The sequence below is a fragment of the Rhagoletis pomonella genome, unplaced genomic scaffold, assembly GCF_013731165.1.
Source record: "Rhagoletis pomonella isolate Grant_MI unplaced genomic scaffold, Rhpom_1.0 Rhpom_scaffold_00006, whole genome shotgun sequence".
In the NCBI taxonomy this organism is placed as follows: domain Eukaryota; kingdom Metazoa; phylum Arthropoda; class Insecta; order Diptera; family Tephritidae; genus Rhagoletis; species Rhagoletis pomonella.
The window spans coordinates 46,024,262-46,039,859 of record NW_023458560.1 but is presented as its reverse complement, the minus strand read 5'-3'; the positions used below and the strand labels follow the sequence as shown (position 1 = coordinate 46,039,859).

General features: G+C 29.4%; 1 protein-coding gene and 1 long non-coding RNA gene across 2 annotated transcripts in view; one reads left to right on the top strand and one right to left on the bottom strand.

Annotated features, from left to right (window-relative positions):
* Positions 1–15,598, top strand: part of LOC118740833 — a 44,718-nt gene that overhangs the window by 9,205 nt on the left and 19,915 nt on the right. The gene's annotated exons all lie outside the window — the stretch shown is intronic.
* LOC118740832 (probable serine/threonine-protein kinase DDB_G0280461) overlaps positions 9,336–15,598 on the bottom strand; it is a 14,693-nt gene continuing 8,430 nt past the window's right edge. Inside the window, exons 3-4 of the mRNA XM_036472548.1 lie at positions 10,613–10,739; positions 9,336–10,486 (exon numbers count right to left, since the gene is read on the bottom strand). Of these exons, the coding sequence (XP_036328441.1) occupies positions 10,119–10,486; positions 10,613–10,739 (495 nt within the window). The 3' untranslated portion in view covers positions 9,336–10,118. The remainder of the gene's footprint in view (positions 10,487–10,612; positions 10,740–15,598) is intronic.

The following is a 15,598-nucleotide window of genomic DNA, read 5'->3' as shown; positions in this document are numbered from 1 at the left end:
GGAATCGCAATGTTAAATTCGCCAGTTGCCTGCATGTAAAAGAGAATCAACGCGCACTAGTCTTGGTTTTAAATTCTCTAGTACAGAACCAGATTGGCACTAGTGCGTTTACCAACAGGGTATTCTAAATTCTAACTAGCTTTTGTACAGTAGGAGTTGGAGCTGTGCGTTTGATGATAAAAATTTTTTTCCAGAAATTTTCGGAAACATTCATTTTGCCATATTCTCCATGCACATTCTCTACACGTTGAAGACTTGATAAAATCTTTGAAATTGCTTTTGCTCGGTGGCGGCTGTGAGCTGTTGGCTGATTGTCTCTGAGGAAAATTAAAAAGGTGTCATTATCAATCTTAATTGCGGACAAAATATAGACGGTTGTTTTATCAGAAGATATATATGTATATATGTATGTTCATGAGTATGTGTGTGTATGTTGCTTCAGTCCCAGATATTGCAACAATCATGCATGTTTCTAAGTTTGTAAATATTTGACTTGGAAAAATACTTCAATAGTGTTGTCACCAATCTAAGAAGTTAAGGCTAAAAATTTAAAATTTAAAAATTTATAGAATTTTTCAAAAACTCTTAACCAGACATTTTCAAAAGGGTTGTCACTAATGCTAATTTTTACGCTCAGAAATAAATAAAAGAAAATAAAATAAAATATCAGATAAAAGGTGGCTAAAAAGTTCTTGATGGAAATATAACATTTTAGTCACCTTTTTTAATATGGGCAAATCAAATAAATGTTGAACATAAATAATTTCGTTCGGAGTGGAAAGTTTTGTGGATTTGGCGTTGGGTTTTTTTCCTTATAAAATATCTAATATTCTACTTGCATTAAATATGTATTTTTAGAGGCATCATCTACCTACCTTTTTCATTGTTGCATTTAACTGGATGCAAAAAACATACTTGGTATCACAAAATTTAATCCTCTACCTGCTTGAAAAATTTTAACATTCTTTAATTGAATGGCTTTTATACAGAATTTGCAGGAGAGAATTACAGAACTATCTCTTGAGGTTTCTTCTTATATACGACATTTGTAGATAGACCTATGATCTAACTGAAGTGCTATACAAAATTGTCATTTGTATCGTCCGGTCGTCGGTTCTGCGAAAGCTGTGAAATATTCCCGAAAGGCTTTGAACGGTACCAAAATGGTCCCTTACTCGTTCCACAATGATCCCGAACTATTCCCGAAACATTCCTGAAATAGTCCTATAGTAGTCCCTAAATGGTCCTGAATTAGTTCCGAAATGAACCCAAAATAGTCATCAAAATAGTCCGCACATAGTCTCAAATGGCTCAGAACTAGTCCCTAAATGGTCCTGAAAGAGTTCTATAATGGGCTTGAACTCGTCCAAAAATGATCCCAAACTAGTTCCGAAAAATATCTGAAAAAGTCCGAAACTAGTCTCGAAATTGTCCAGAACTGATTCCAAAATGGACCTCAAAAATTCGTGAACTAGTCCAGAAATGGTTCTAAAACATGGTGAAACGAATGCAGAAGGGGGCGCTGATTGCGATACCGCTAACTCTCTCTTGAAAATTTTCACAGAAATATGACGTCATAGGAGATATTGTGTATTGCCTGTGTAATATACATATACCTATACATATGCAAAACATATACCTACTGATAGATCTCTCTCAGCTCTCTCCACCGGCAAGTCTGCGATGACGTCACATTCACGTTACTCTCCCGAATTTCGCATCAATCAGCGCAATCTTGTATTCGATCAGTCTTGGTTCTAAAATAGCCCCGAACTAGTTCAGAAATGCTGACTTGCACACAAAAGAAGCAATTGGTGCTTCTCTGCTGGGTTAAGGCGTAAACAGAACCAAACACTGAGCGAATTCCGTCGGACGGAGCGATGCTGTGGGGTGATATTTGCAGCAACATTTCGCCTAGTAAAACAGAACCGAAAAGAAATACGCATCAGTTGAATGACAAATGAAAAATATAACAAGTAATATATATATATATATCTCATGATCCACTGATCGGATCTTCTTAACCAGATTAGTATGGGACCACCTCTGAGACACTATCTTTCCGATGCAAAAAGAATTAAATCGGTTGACGTGGTCCAAAGTTAACATACATAAAAAAAAAAAAAAAAAAATATTCCGACGAACTGAAACCTCCTCCTTTTTTGGAAGTCGGTTGAAAATACCAAAGTGAAAAAATGAGTCTGCAAATCTTCCCATTCAGCTTATACTTGATAATTATCTGCTAGAAAAGTGAAGAAACAAAGCTTTTTTTTATCACTGACAGCTGATTTTGTGCCGGGCGGCAGCGGCAAAATTCATTTCGTCAGTTGAACTTCGTTGCCGATATCGCTCCGATTCTATTGATTCTTAAGAAATTTACTTTTCGTTGAGAGAGGGCGTGAGGAAATTATGTGACTTTAACTTTTCTCTCTCTAAGCTACGTTAGTTTTTTCTTATCATCTGTCGCCACGACTTTGTTCCACCTACCTTCTTGTAGTCGAAACACTGTGTAGCACGTTGTCGCTGGAAATATGTAACTCATACGCCATGTATTCTTGAGTTCGTAAATGTATGAACATCAAAGTATGCATGTATTATAATTAAATTGATATAGGATTATTTGTAGTACATACTTACTTTAAGTGTTCATCAAGCTAACTTTGCTTTAGTAAAAGACGACAAGGACCTTGGATGATTTAGTTATTTCAAGAAATTTTCAGTTGCGTTTATATCTCCATATTCATTATGCGCATTAAGCGCTTCCCTTCTGTACATATTTTATAAAACGAGGCTTCATATCGGTATTCTGGCATAAGGCTACCAATTACAATGGACAACTGAACCACAGTGCTCCAGGCTAGCATTCTAAATCTCAGCCACCATAAATTGTGTAAAATATTGAATTCTCAGTTTTAGTTAAGTACATTTTCATTTACAGCCCTATTCGCGTATGGTCACAGTCGTCAATTGTCACAGTTCAATTGTCATTATCGTGTCATCAACTGTAGTCATAGGTATGCACAGTAGGGTGGTCCAAAAATGCATGTAAAAAAAGTAAAGTCGGAATTTTTATGCTCTCACCCCCTAGGATTGTTCTAAATCGCATGTTTTAGCGTTGACACGTACTCAATAGATCATCGCAAAAATAATTGCAATTGTCACTGTTGGAGCTTTCACATTGCTCTCTGCATACCTAAATGTGACAACTGATTATAAAATAGGGGCTGTTAGTCAAGTGTTTATTCGATTCTTTTTCCAAAAGTGTAATAAACTCGAAAATTTTTATGCATATTATTGACACTCTTCAACTCTTGGCAGCAAATATTATGATAAGACTGCGCTGGCTAATGGATCACAGTCACAAACGATAACCGAAAAAATTGTCAATCCTGCTTAAACAAGCAACTCGGCATCGGCCTGATATTATTTTTTAAAACTGATTTCAGTTTTATAATCTGCGACTCAAATAACTTTCGGATATCAAATTTCATAAAAATCTAAAAAACAAAACCTTTTAAATCCGTTTTGAATTTTTGAAAACTGCTTTTAGACTCGTAATCAGCCACCCCAAATAGTGCGAATACGAAGTTTCATATTCGATTGACCGATTCAGAATAGAGGTTGTTAAGGGCTCTTTTTCTCCGCCTAAACCGTAAATGACTCCATTTTAGAAAATGTAATTTAAAAATTAAAAGAAAATTAAATAATAAAAAAAATTCATGAAAAACGGAATAAAAAATAAATTTCTAAAAATTAAAAGAATTTAAAAAAATATATACATACATATTTCTCTTTATAAAACAATAAAACCTAAAAATTAAGCGAATATTAAATTAAAAAACAAAAAAAATAATGTAATTAAAAAACATAGGTTTTCTCAATATTAAAATAAAAGATTAAAAATTTAAGAAGTTTAAAAAAATATTTTTCTTTTTAATACATTAAAACTCTTAAAAGTAAACCAATAAGAAAAAAAAAATCTAAAAATTGAAGAAAATTAAAAAAATATATATTTGTTTTTAAAACAATTAAATTTAAAAATAAAAATAAAATTTATTTTAAAAAGCAAAAATATATAAGTTGAAAAATACATAAAATAAGCTTCTAAAAATTCAATGAAAAAATTTAATAGAAAAAATAATATAAGTCCACAAAAAAAATATAATTAAAAACAATTTTTCTTTTTAAAACGAAATCCATCCGCCATTTGGAAATTTCGAAATTGATTTCAGACTCGTACGGGTGCTTTTTTCTGTCTCTAGTTCCTGAAAAAGCTTGATATTTTCATGTGTACAAAAAAAGGTTAATTTATCGGACGGTGTTACGAGTATAAAGAAATAATGCAGCTTAACGTTTTTTGTTTTAATTTTTTTCTTTGTTTATTTTTTATTACCAACTTTACTTCGCCAAATATCCTACCAATTTCAACGAAATTAGCTACATCCCACTTCATTCATGAGTACATATGTATCTACGTATGTATGTATGTATTTATGAAGAATATGTTGCTATGCATTGCTTGCTTCTTGCTGTAGCGATGATTTGTAATTGGTATTACAAACATAAATTATTATTTTTTTTTTTTTTAATTTTTATGTAAACATGCAGAGACAATTACTTGATCAATATTTACTTATGTACAATACATATGTATGTACGTACACTGGTTGTATGCATTTTGCATGTATGTTTGTATGTAATTATGGTTTGTTAACACTGAACTTTAATTTGAGTCTAGGTAGCACATATTTATTTTGTTTTGTTTGGTTTTACGACCAGATTCATATTTTATGCGTTCGCTTTCCGACTACGTACGTACTCTCGCTTGTGTTACGATTTCCAAAAAATTTCGTTTATGGGCCTCACTTCAAAATTTTATTGCATCCATGTGCGGTTTTTATAAATTTTTGCAATTAAAAATATTTCCGCCTTTAATTATTTAACTTCCGCTTAAAAATGGCAAAAAAAAAATAAAAAATATGAATCTCATTTGCCATTTTAATTTTAGTTTTTCTTGTTAGTCTCAATTTTCCAATATTTTTGTTACTTTGCATTTGAATACTTTTGAATTTAAGTAGAGTTCTGACTGAGAATTTTCATTTGCCTTGGCACACACGCGCCTTGCATTGACACTCTGGTACGCTGTGCATTTATGTACGCATGTGTGTGTGTGTGTGTGTGCGCTTGCTTTGGAATGCCAATCACTTTATCAATATTTGTCAGATGTTTTATTTTATTTATTTGAAAACCGAAGCAAAACCACATGAATTTTTAGTTTTAAAGTATTGATTCTTAATTTTATTATTGTTTTGTGTAAGTATTTGAGAGCGCAAATACACTGTTCTATATAGTATTTACCTAATATATGCCATTACACAATAGCCTAGCACTTTCAACCTTTAATTTTTTTATATTTTACTTTAAGTTTTTATTTTTGGGGCTTTTGCTTTATTGCTGAAATTCTCTTCTGTTTGAAATAATAATATTATTCCAAATTATTAAATTATTTCCTCCCCTTTATTAATGACCCATTTTCTTTGCAAACCATTTTCAACAATCAAAACAGCTCAATAAAATTTACTTTCATTTGAAATTTTACATTTTTTGTCTCGCTTAATTGTGCACCATTTTCTTTTTTAATTCTTAAAAAAAAACTTAAAGGCATTTGGTGAATATTAATTCTTATAATTTATAAGTAAATTGGGCTACATATATTTTATCTTAACTTTTATTAATTAATAATTGTTTTCAATGGATACAAAAATAAGTTTGAAACAGATTTAAATATTTTCGTCATTTATGTATGCCTACATATGCATGTAGTATGTATGTATGCACTAAGTATGTACTATAATGAAGTGTTGATGAATAAAAAAATTATGGAATGTATTTTTACGATTTTCCTACTTACATAAATATGTTTTGAATTTTGAATATTTTTATTTGTAAAGCAGGATTTAAAAAAAAATAACGAAGCGTATCTTCATATTTACTTTTTATTTAGCTATGAAATATTTAACTATTTCGGCTGTACGCATTTTAATTTTTTTTTTTTTGCAAGCTTGGAACCTTACCAAAATTTTGCTTTTAGTGAAACGAAAAAACAAAAATATTAAACACGTATTTATTCCTGACCTATCCTGAATTATTGCAAAAAGAGAAGTGCGCGTGTTTTTCATTTGATTTACAGAGCAATTCTGGCCACTGTCTTTCAACTCACCACAGTCTTTCGAAGGAAAAAAGTCTTTCGTAAGACAATTGTCATTGCTGGCAACTATCTTGAAAACTACTTTTGTGTCTTTCGCAACACTAATTGAAAGATCTGCTAACGAGACGATCTTAGCATTACGCTATCCGTCTTTTACTAGTGAGTTTCCTAAAAATAAAATCTAATTATAAATACAAATTTCTCTTTTTAAAACAATAAAACCAAAAATTAAAAGAAAATTGAACTAAGAAGAAAAAATAATAATAAAAAAATAAGTTTCTGAAAATCAAATGAAATTAAAAACTAACAAAAAATATATTTAAAAAAGAAAAAAATTAAAAATAAAAGTTCAATGAAATTAAAAAGAACTTTTCTATTTAAAACGAAGTTTAAAAATAAACAAAATACACAAAAAATATTAAAAAAAAGAAAAAATATAAATTTCTTAAATTTAAATACAATTAAAAAATATATATTTTTTTTATTTTAAAAGAATAACATCTACAAATTAAAATAAAATGAAATAAAACACAAACGAAACGAATCGGAAATAGGAAAAACAAACGTAAAAATTAAGTTAAATTAAAATATATATCGTCGATGTTTTTGCAAGACCGCCCATCGCCCAATTGTAAAACCGCCTATCTTACAGCACTCAAATTTTACAGGATAGCGAAAAAACGGTTTATTCTTTGAGGGCATTGCCTTAATAGGCGGTATTTTCTCTAGCTATTATTTTACAAATATGTTGTTTTAATAATGATTGTATGATTTTTATGCATAAATCTCGATGCCTGGAGTTCAGGGTTACTAAATCTCACTTTTGCCAAAACGGCGATTTAGGTGGCTTTGCAACTGGTCAATGGGCGGTCTTGCAAAACATCATTTTTTTCTTTTCTTGATAATTTTTTTTTTTTTATTTTTAGATTTTATCGTTTTAAAAAGAATAATAAATATTTTTTTAGTTTTCTTAAATTAAATTATATATATATATTATTCTTTTTAAAACGATAAAATCTAAAAATAAAAAATAAATATCAAGAAAAGAAAAAAATTAATTAAAAAATACTTAAAATAAGCTTCTAAGAATTCAATAAAATTAAAATTTATTTTTTAACACCAAACTCTATATAAACTAAAAAAAGTTAATTAGGAAAAACATTAGATAAAAAAAAAACAAACAATGTCCCAAAATTAAACGAAATTGAGAAATTTTTTTTCTTTTTGAAACCAAATTAAATGAAAAGAAAATTAAATGAAAAAGTTATTTAAAAGTTTCTAAAATTTAAGTACAATTAAAAAAATATATTTGTCCTAAAAAAAAATTAAATCTAAAAATTTTAAGAATATTTAACAAAAAAGAAAAGAAATATTAAACAAAAACAGAGGCAAAAAAAAAGTTTCTAAAAATTAATTGAAACAAAAAAATAATATATTTTTCTATTTAAGACAATACAACTTATAAACCAAACGATTTTTAAATTTAAAAAATTATGAAATGAAAAAACAAAAAAAGTTTCTTATACTAAAATAATAATTTCTTTTTTAAACAGTAAAATTTAAAAACTAAAAGAAAATTTAATTTACTTAAAAAATAGATACAAAAATTAAAAACTTTCATAAAAGTAGTTTTTAAAAATTATATGCAATTTAAAATATGTACATATGTTTTTCTCATTAATACAACAAATCTTTTTCGTAAAAGAAAATAAAATTAAAAAACAACAAACTAAATTAAAAAATTAACCAAATAAGACAAATTTCTCAAAACTAAAAAGCAATGAAATTTCAAAAAGAAAAAAGCGATAAAATGAAAAAATTTATTAAATAAGTTTCAAAAAATTAAATGAATATTATTTTCTTTTTAAAACAATAACATCTAAAAATAAAAAATTTAAACTAAAAAAAAAATTAAATGTTACTAAAAATTTAGTAAAATTAAAAAAATATTTTTCTTTTTTAAAAAACTAAAAAAAATTGATGGAAAATACTAAAGTGAAAAAATGAGTTTCCAAATATGAAATAAAACTAAACAAAAAATACTTTTTTCTTTTTAAGACAATAGATTAATTAAGAGAAAATAATATTAAAAACATTAAATAAAAACATTTATATTAAAAACAGGGAAAAGAGGAACACCGGGCTTCTCAACGCGAGTGCTTTATTGTTGGATTGTTAGAGCAACACGAGCAAAATGATTACAATACTTTAATCTCCATTTGGAACACACTCAAGTGCTTTCTGTCAAAAGAGCTTTTCACCATGAACGTTTCCATGACAGCTTTTTTTTGTAATATTTTCGTGCCAGAATAGCCAAAATCTTTCAAACTATCTTGCCAAATGTCTTTTAATTGACTTACAAAGGCTTTCAACTACATATCTTTACTAGAATTGCCTGTGAGATTAAGGAGAAGATGAAGATAAAGATAAAGAGCAAAAAGAGAGAAACGAAAATATTAAGAGGTAAAGGAAAATATTAAGAGGTAAATGAAGATGAAGATGAAGATGAAGATGAAGATGAAGATGAAGATGAAGATAATGGAGAAGAAGATGAAAATAAAAGTTAAGATGAAGAAGAAGCAGATAAAGTAGAAGATGAAGAAAAAGATATTAATAAAAGAGAAGAGGTAAATGAAGATGAGGATGAAGGTGAAGATAAGAGATGAAGGTGAAAATTAAGAAGAAGATGAATATGAAGTGGTGGAGGAGGATAAAAAGAAAAGATAAAGCTGCCGAATATAAAGATGTTGAAGTAGTTGAAGAAGTTGAAGAAAAAAAATGAAAAGGAAGAGGAAGATAAAGATAAAAATAAGAATCGAGATTAAGATTGCGATTGAGTTTAAAATTAAGACTAAGATAATTTTTCAAATAAAAAGTCCTCTATCACGCAGTTTATAATAGAAAAGAGAATACAAATAAATATGTATATCGCTAGCTTAGAGTGAAAAGTTGCTAAGTCCAATTTAAAAAATTTTACTGGAGGGGAAAAAGCTTCTTCTAGCCATTTTCTTCAAGTTTTTTGCAAAGCTTTGAATACAACATTTTGGCTATTTAAAGCAAAGCAAAACTCCATATGAGTCAGATGGATTCGATCTTTATTAAAAGATTTCGTACAATTTTGGCCTTATCGGATTTTCGGTGCTTCTTAGCACTTAGGACTTAGCAAATTCTTCTTTTATTGAATATATGTAAACTAGAATAAATAAAACCAGTACCTTTATCTTTTTCGAAACACTTAGCAATTTTTCAATTTTCAACTTTAGCAATTTTTTCTATGCCGTTTCACATATTTCGCGTGAGTATATTTGTTTTATTTTTTCCATATAAAAGTGTAGTGGAATTTCAACGTATAGGAAAAACACAAGAGAAAGCTATTTCGCCTCATTAAAAGCAAAACTTCAAAAAGCAGCCTTATCAATGCAATGTTAAGAATTTTTCGCATATCGATATTCAGTGCTTCATTAATTTTTTCAGCTATTACTATTTGAATAAATATACGAGCATTTTTACGCTTATTTACACAGATAACAATTTTTAATGATTATTTACAGTGAATGTGTTTGCGTCGCATGAATCACCCAACTACTTAAATACATACACAAATGTTAAACTCAAGGCATTTATTCAGTTAGTTGCGTGCAGCAATGTAACAATTAAATTTTGCACACAATACTCGATTCGGCAAAAAACCATTGAACATCGATATTCATTTAGCTGCTGTACTTAAAATTAGACTGCACCAATATATATATATATTTTTTTTTATAATAAGTAATCTTATTTTCCTAAATATTTAATTGCTGCCGTGGGCTATTCGGTTGTTGAACCACATCTACAGCTCAGCGACGCACCCAGCCAACCACTTGTCCAGCCGGAACAGCGGCAGCGGCGGGTATCAATCGCGCTGCGCTCACCACGCACTGTGGTAACGCAAACTAATCATCCAAGCAATGAGCGCCGGCAAAACGCCGACGCACCACCACGAACTCCATTGGTGAGCGCTTTGGCTGCCATTACAGTTGTCCGCATCACAAATGGAGCAGTGCAATTCCGCGTCTTGATTTTCATCTGCGCCGCCGCCGCCGCCATTATTACCGTTATTGCCATATTTCAGCTTACGCTTTGCATTGTTGTTGTTTTTGTTATCATTATTATTGGCATTGGCATTGCGCGCCAACTCCGGTGGCCAACCCAACCTCTTGCCCAGTATTTGACAGGCATCCGAATCGGCGGTGTCCAATTGACAGAATCGTGCTGTTACTATTTTGCTGGTGTGGGCTGTGAAAGGGTAATAAAATTCCAAAAAATTGGAAAAATGAGAAAATTATGAATAAAATTGAATGTGCTGAGAAGCTTAAGTATCTAAGTAATGAAGTTACATAAACAGAAAACAGTTTCACTTACGATCTCTGGCCACCACTTTTTGGCAGTTCATCAGCGGACCATCCCGAATGCCAGTATCGAAGTACGCAAAGCTATTCAAATCGAAAAGCCATGTATCGGATGATTTCATCTTTTCCAGCGTACATTCCTGTTTGGAAAAATTAGACAGAAAAATAAGTATTCTATTCTATTTCATTCTTTAATGATTTATCAAAAGTAATAATTATTGTATGTATGCATCTATGTCAACAAATATGGATAGGTAACAAAAAGTAAATATATCTATTAGATTAATCACCTTTCGATTCTAAGAAATACCTTTTTCAGTTTAACCTTATTTTCGTCTATCGGGCGTTACATTTTCACGGGAGGCATATACTATGCACATTAGGGTGGTCCAAAAAAGTCGGAATTTTTATGCTCTTACCCCCTTGGAGTTTTCTGTACCGAAAAAAATATACCCCTTTTTTTGAAATCAAAAAATATTTAGAGGTCGCTCAAAGTGCTCAAAGTTTCCCATGTATTTTATATGGGAAAAAACCACTTTTCGTAGAAATATTCCCAATAAAAATACCAATTATTTATTTAACAATTTTTTCAAAGTAACTATATTTTATAGGTCCGCCAAAACCCCAGAAAATGACAGAAAATGCTATAGGGGGATAAATCAAAAGTCTTTAGTATTAAAAGATGGCTAAATAAACAATAGGTATTGTTATTGGAAGTCTCCTGAAGCGAACTAGAGTTTTCCGATCGAAAAATATTGATTTTAAAGAATTCCATTACATTTATACGAAAAGTTGTTTTTCCCCATATAAAATACATGGAAAATTTTGAGCACTTTGAGCGATTTCTAAATATTTTTAACCATGGATCGTGAAGAAGTTAACGATAATCTTAAATTTTTATTTGAAGTCGGTTTGTTTTTTGCTCAAAAATTACTTGTTTGATTTCAAAATAAAAAAATACGGGTATATTTTTTCGATATAGAACAATCATAGAGGGTGAGAGCATTAAAATTCCGACTTTATTTATTTTGGACCACCCTAATGCACATACCAACAAGTATACCACCCGGAAGTATTATTTCCCAGTCGATATGGAAAGTCCTCGTTGAAATGAGAAATTTGACGTAATTTTATGAAAACTTTTGAAAATTTTGGATTTGTTTTTCAAACATAAGCTTTCTTAATAACAGGGCAATTCTGGCTAAGAAAGAAAAAAGTCTTTCGTAAGACAAATGAGAAACAGATGGCACGATATTAGTTCGAAAGGCCTTTGTTATTCAAGCACAAAAGTGTTACAAAAAAAAATTTTTCACCACTCGTGCTGAAAAGCTATTTTAAGAGAAAGCACTTGTATATCATTAAGCTCGCGTCGCTCCGACAGTCGCAATGGCCGAGTGAGCAAAGCACAGTCCTCGGGCAGCGGTACTTTTTTTAATTTAAATTTTTTATTTATATTTTAATTAAAATTTTTTTTTAATTTAATTTTCTTTTAATTTAAAATTTTTTTGTTTTAAAAGGAAAATAATATTTCTTCTGTTTCATTTACGTTTTAGGAACATACTTTTTACTTCCTTTAATTAATTTTTTTCTTTTCTTTAGCGTAGTTTTCTTCAAATTTTTAAATTTTATTGTTTAAAAACGAACAAATATTATTTTAAATTACATATACTTTTTGGAATTTTATTTCATTTAATATTTTTTATTTAATTATTTAATTAATTATTATTATTATTTACTAATTTCACTTTCTTATAAATTTTGTATTTTACTGTTTTTAAGAAAAAAATATATTAGTTTTACTTCATTTAATTTTTAGGGATTTATTTTGTTTTTTCTTCTTTAGTTATTTTTTAGTTTACTTTTCTTTCAAGTTTTAGTTTTTATTGTTAAAAAAACATTTTTAATTTCATTTAATTATTCAGAATAGTTTTTTTTATTTGTTTCTTCCTTTTAAATTTTATTTGTTTTTCTTTTGTTAGTTTATGTTTTTAGTAAGTATATTTTACTCAGTTAAAAAGAAAAAATATTTTTGGTTTTATTTCATTTAAATTTTAGGATCTTATTTTGTTTTTTAATTTTATTTTTTTAGTAATTTTTTATTTTAATTTTCTTTAGACTTTTATATTTTGTTTAAAAAAAGTTAAACTTTATTTAATTTTTAAGTACTACTTTCCTCTGTTTAGATAAATTTGTCTTTCGAAAGACAGTAAGGAGCTTTCAAGATAGTTCCCAGATTTGGCAATTGTCTTACGGTGTCGTTTGCCACCTACATATTTAGTTTATTATAATATTTAATTTAACTAAGCAATAAAATTTAAATACAGTTTTTGAAAACGTATAAATTTTTTTAAATTTTTTTAAATCTCGTTGATCTTATAATTCACTCACAAACTTTCCCATTTTATATCAGTATGACCAGTTAGGTCAATTCAAATGATTTTAAAAGCCTAAACTGGTGACAATGCACGTCAAAAATATTTTCGAAATATCTACAGCTTTCTTAAAACCTGTCCCTTATGATACCTTTTTCTATCTAACTTGCTAAGTATTGGAATTGGTTTTAATTTTTGAACAGGTAGCAACCCTCTTCAAAAATATTTTCAAATAAATCTTTCTTATACATTTCTCGCTTGATATCCATATGAAGATATTTTATTTAGCATGTTATTTAAATTGATTTCGATCTTCTAAACAGGTGGCAACCCCTAAAAATATTTTTGAAATTAAGCTTTTCTGAAATCTTTCTTGTTTTAAAACCTACATTTAACTTTTCATTTAACTTGTTATTTAAACTGATGGGAAGTTTTTGAGAAGCTGGCAACCCCCTGTAAGAATATGTTTGAAATAGCAAGGTAGCAACTGTCTTAAAAAAAAAAAATATCCTATATATTAATCTAGGTTATAAACTATCAGTTTCCCAAATTTCATTGAAACATATCGAGACGTTTTAGCGTCAAGGAGTAACAAAAATAATCACTAACTCACAAACTTTAGAATTAATAATACATATGTACAAATAATTAGGATATAAAACCGTTATGCGAACAAAGTTATAATAACCTTGTGCTCGGATATAAAAATGCACCTACTTATATTTACAAATGAAGCACGTTGTACCTGTGCTGTCCAAGAAAACTTCTTTACTTCGCGAAATATTTATTACTTGTGAAGCAAAAAAGAGTGGTATTCACGCCAAATGACACGGAATTGCCAATTCTTGTGCGTACACACGCGCATATTTAGACAAGGAGATTTGACCTTAGAACACACTGGAAAAGTTTTAGCTGTTCGAGGGTAGCCAAAAAAAGATTAAATAAAAAAAGTAAACCGAATTATAATTCTTAAAGTCATTGCCATATATGTGCATATGTACTTATGTAGGCGTCTTCTCATTGCTCTTACAAGTATGTATAAGTCTGTACAAATGTTTGTAATTCTATTTATACACTTAAGGTCATAGTCCCACTATCTTATGCACTCTTACTCACTTTATAAGTGAATTGAAGTTATTTTTCTAGAAGAAAATTTAGGCTGCATTTGCTCCATTTGCCATAAATGCGTATAAATATTTGTACCACTTACTTATGTATGCAAGTCGCTGGCAGTGCGCCAATGCCTCAATGCGCTCGCTATTAAATGGGCAAAGGTCGTTATGGTGCGCCGAAAATACACTTTTTACTCATCCAAGTCGACAAAAATCCATTTGAACTGGTTTGTTTGGATTAGTAATTGAGAATTGAACCATTGTGGCTGCCAGCAAGGGCATACAAATTGATAAATGCGGCAGCAGTATGAATGAAAATTTTTGTAGCCTACGTCTAGGCGCAGACACATCGCCTAAATCAATGGTGGTGCAAAAAACCATCAACACAAAAATATATAAACAAGCGAGACGTAACTAATGGATGTTGTGTCTTCCGATTGTCGTTTACCAGCATCTCTGTTTGGTGTTTTTAATTCAAAATTACGATTCGTATGCGAAAAAGTACCAAGGTATTTTGCAAACATATTGGGTTGCACATACATACATACATACACATTTGTATACATATGTACATATGTATGTATGTACATTTGTTTATTTACAATGTGCCACAGGCAGGCTACGTTGTGGCTGAATTTTTCCATTATCAATGTTAACTTTTTTTGTTTTGTTTTGTTTTTTTTTATGTTTTAATATAGAGTATTTATGATCTCAAGTGCTGATAAGATGTGAAATTTCTGCTAGTCAAATTTACTGTTTGCATACATAAATAAAACCTACTAATATCCATTTATTTATTAAAAAGGGTATGTAATAATAATAAAAATTATTAAATATTCCACTTACAAACTAAAATTTCGGCCAGTAATTTTTAACCAAAATTGGTAATAGTTTTCTTCATTTATCAAGTTTGGTAATTTGGTAATTTATTTTTCAATTTGGTAACTTTTCCAGTGACCGAATTTTATCGTTTAAAATGGATCTCTATTTTTTTCAAACAAATTTAACCGTTATTTTATGGTTTTTAATTTTTTTTCAAGAATAATCATTATTTTTGTCATATTATTTCAATCAGGTTTAATTTTTAGGATTACAAAAGATTTACATCGATTATAAGAGCTGTAACGGTACAAAATGGTATAAAAAAATAACGATTATATTTGCACAAAAAAATAAAATTCCAATGATTTAAAAATAAGAATCTTTATATTTGACTGTTATTTTCGGTACCTGATTTAAACGCTCCCAGTTTCGTGAGTGTATTGATTGTTTCGAAATGTTTTGATTTTTGTCGCACGGCGTAATAACTATGCGAAATTTTTACTTTTGAGCTAATATTTTCGGACTAATAATAATAATAATAGATTGGCGCTTACACATATGTTAGTGTTTGGCCGAGCTTCTCCTCCGATTTGTGGCGTGCGCCTTGATGTTGTCACACAAAGCGGAGGGACCTACAGTTTTACGCCGACTCCGAACGGCGATTGTATTTTTATGAGAAGCTGTTTTTCATGG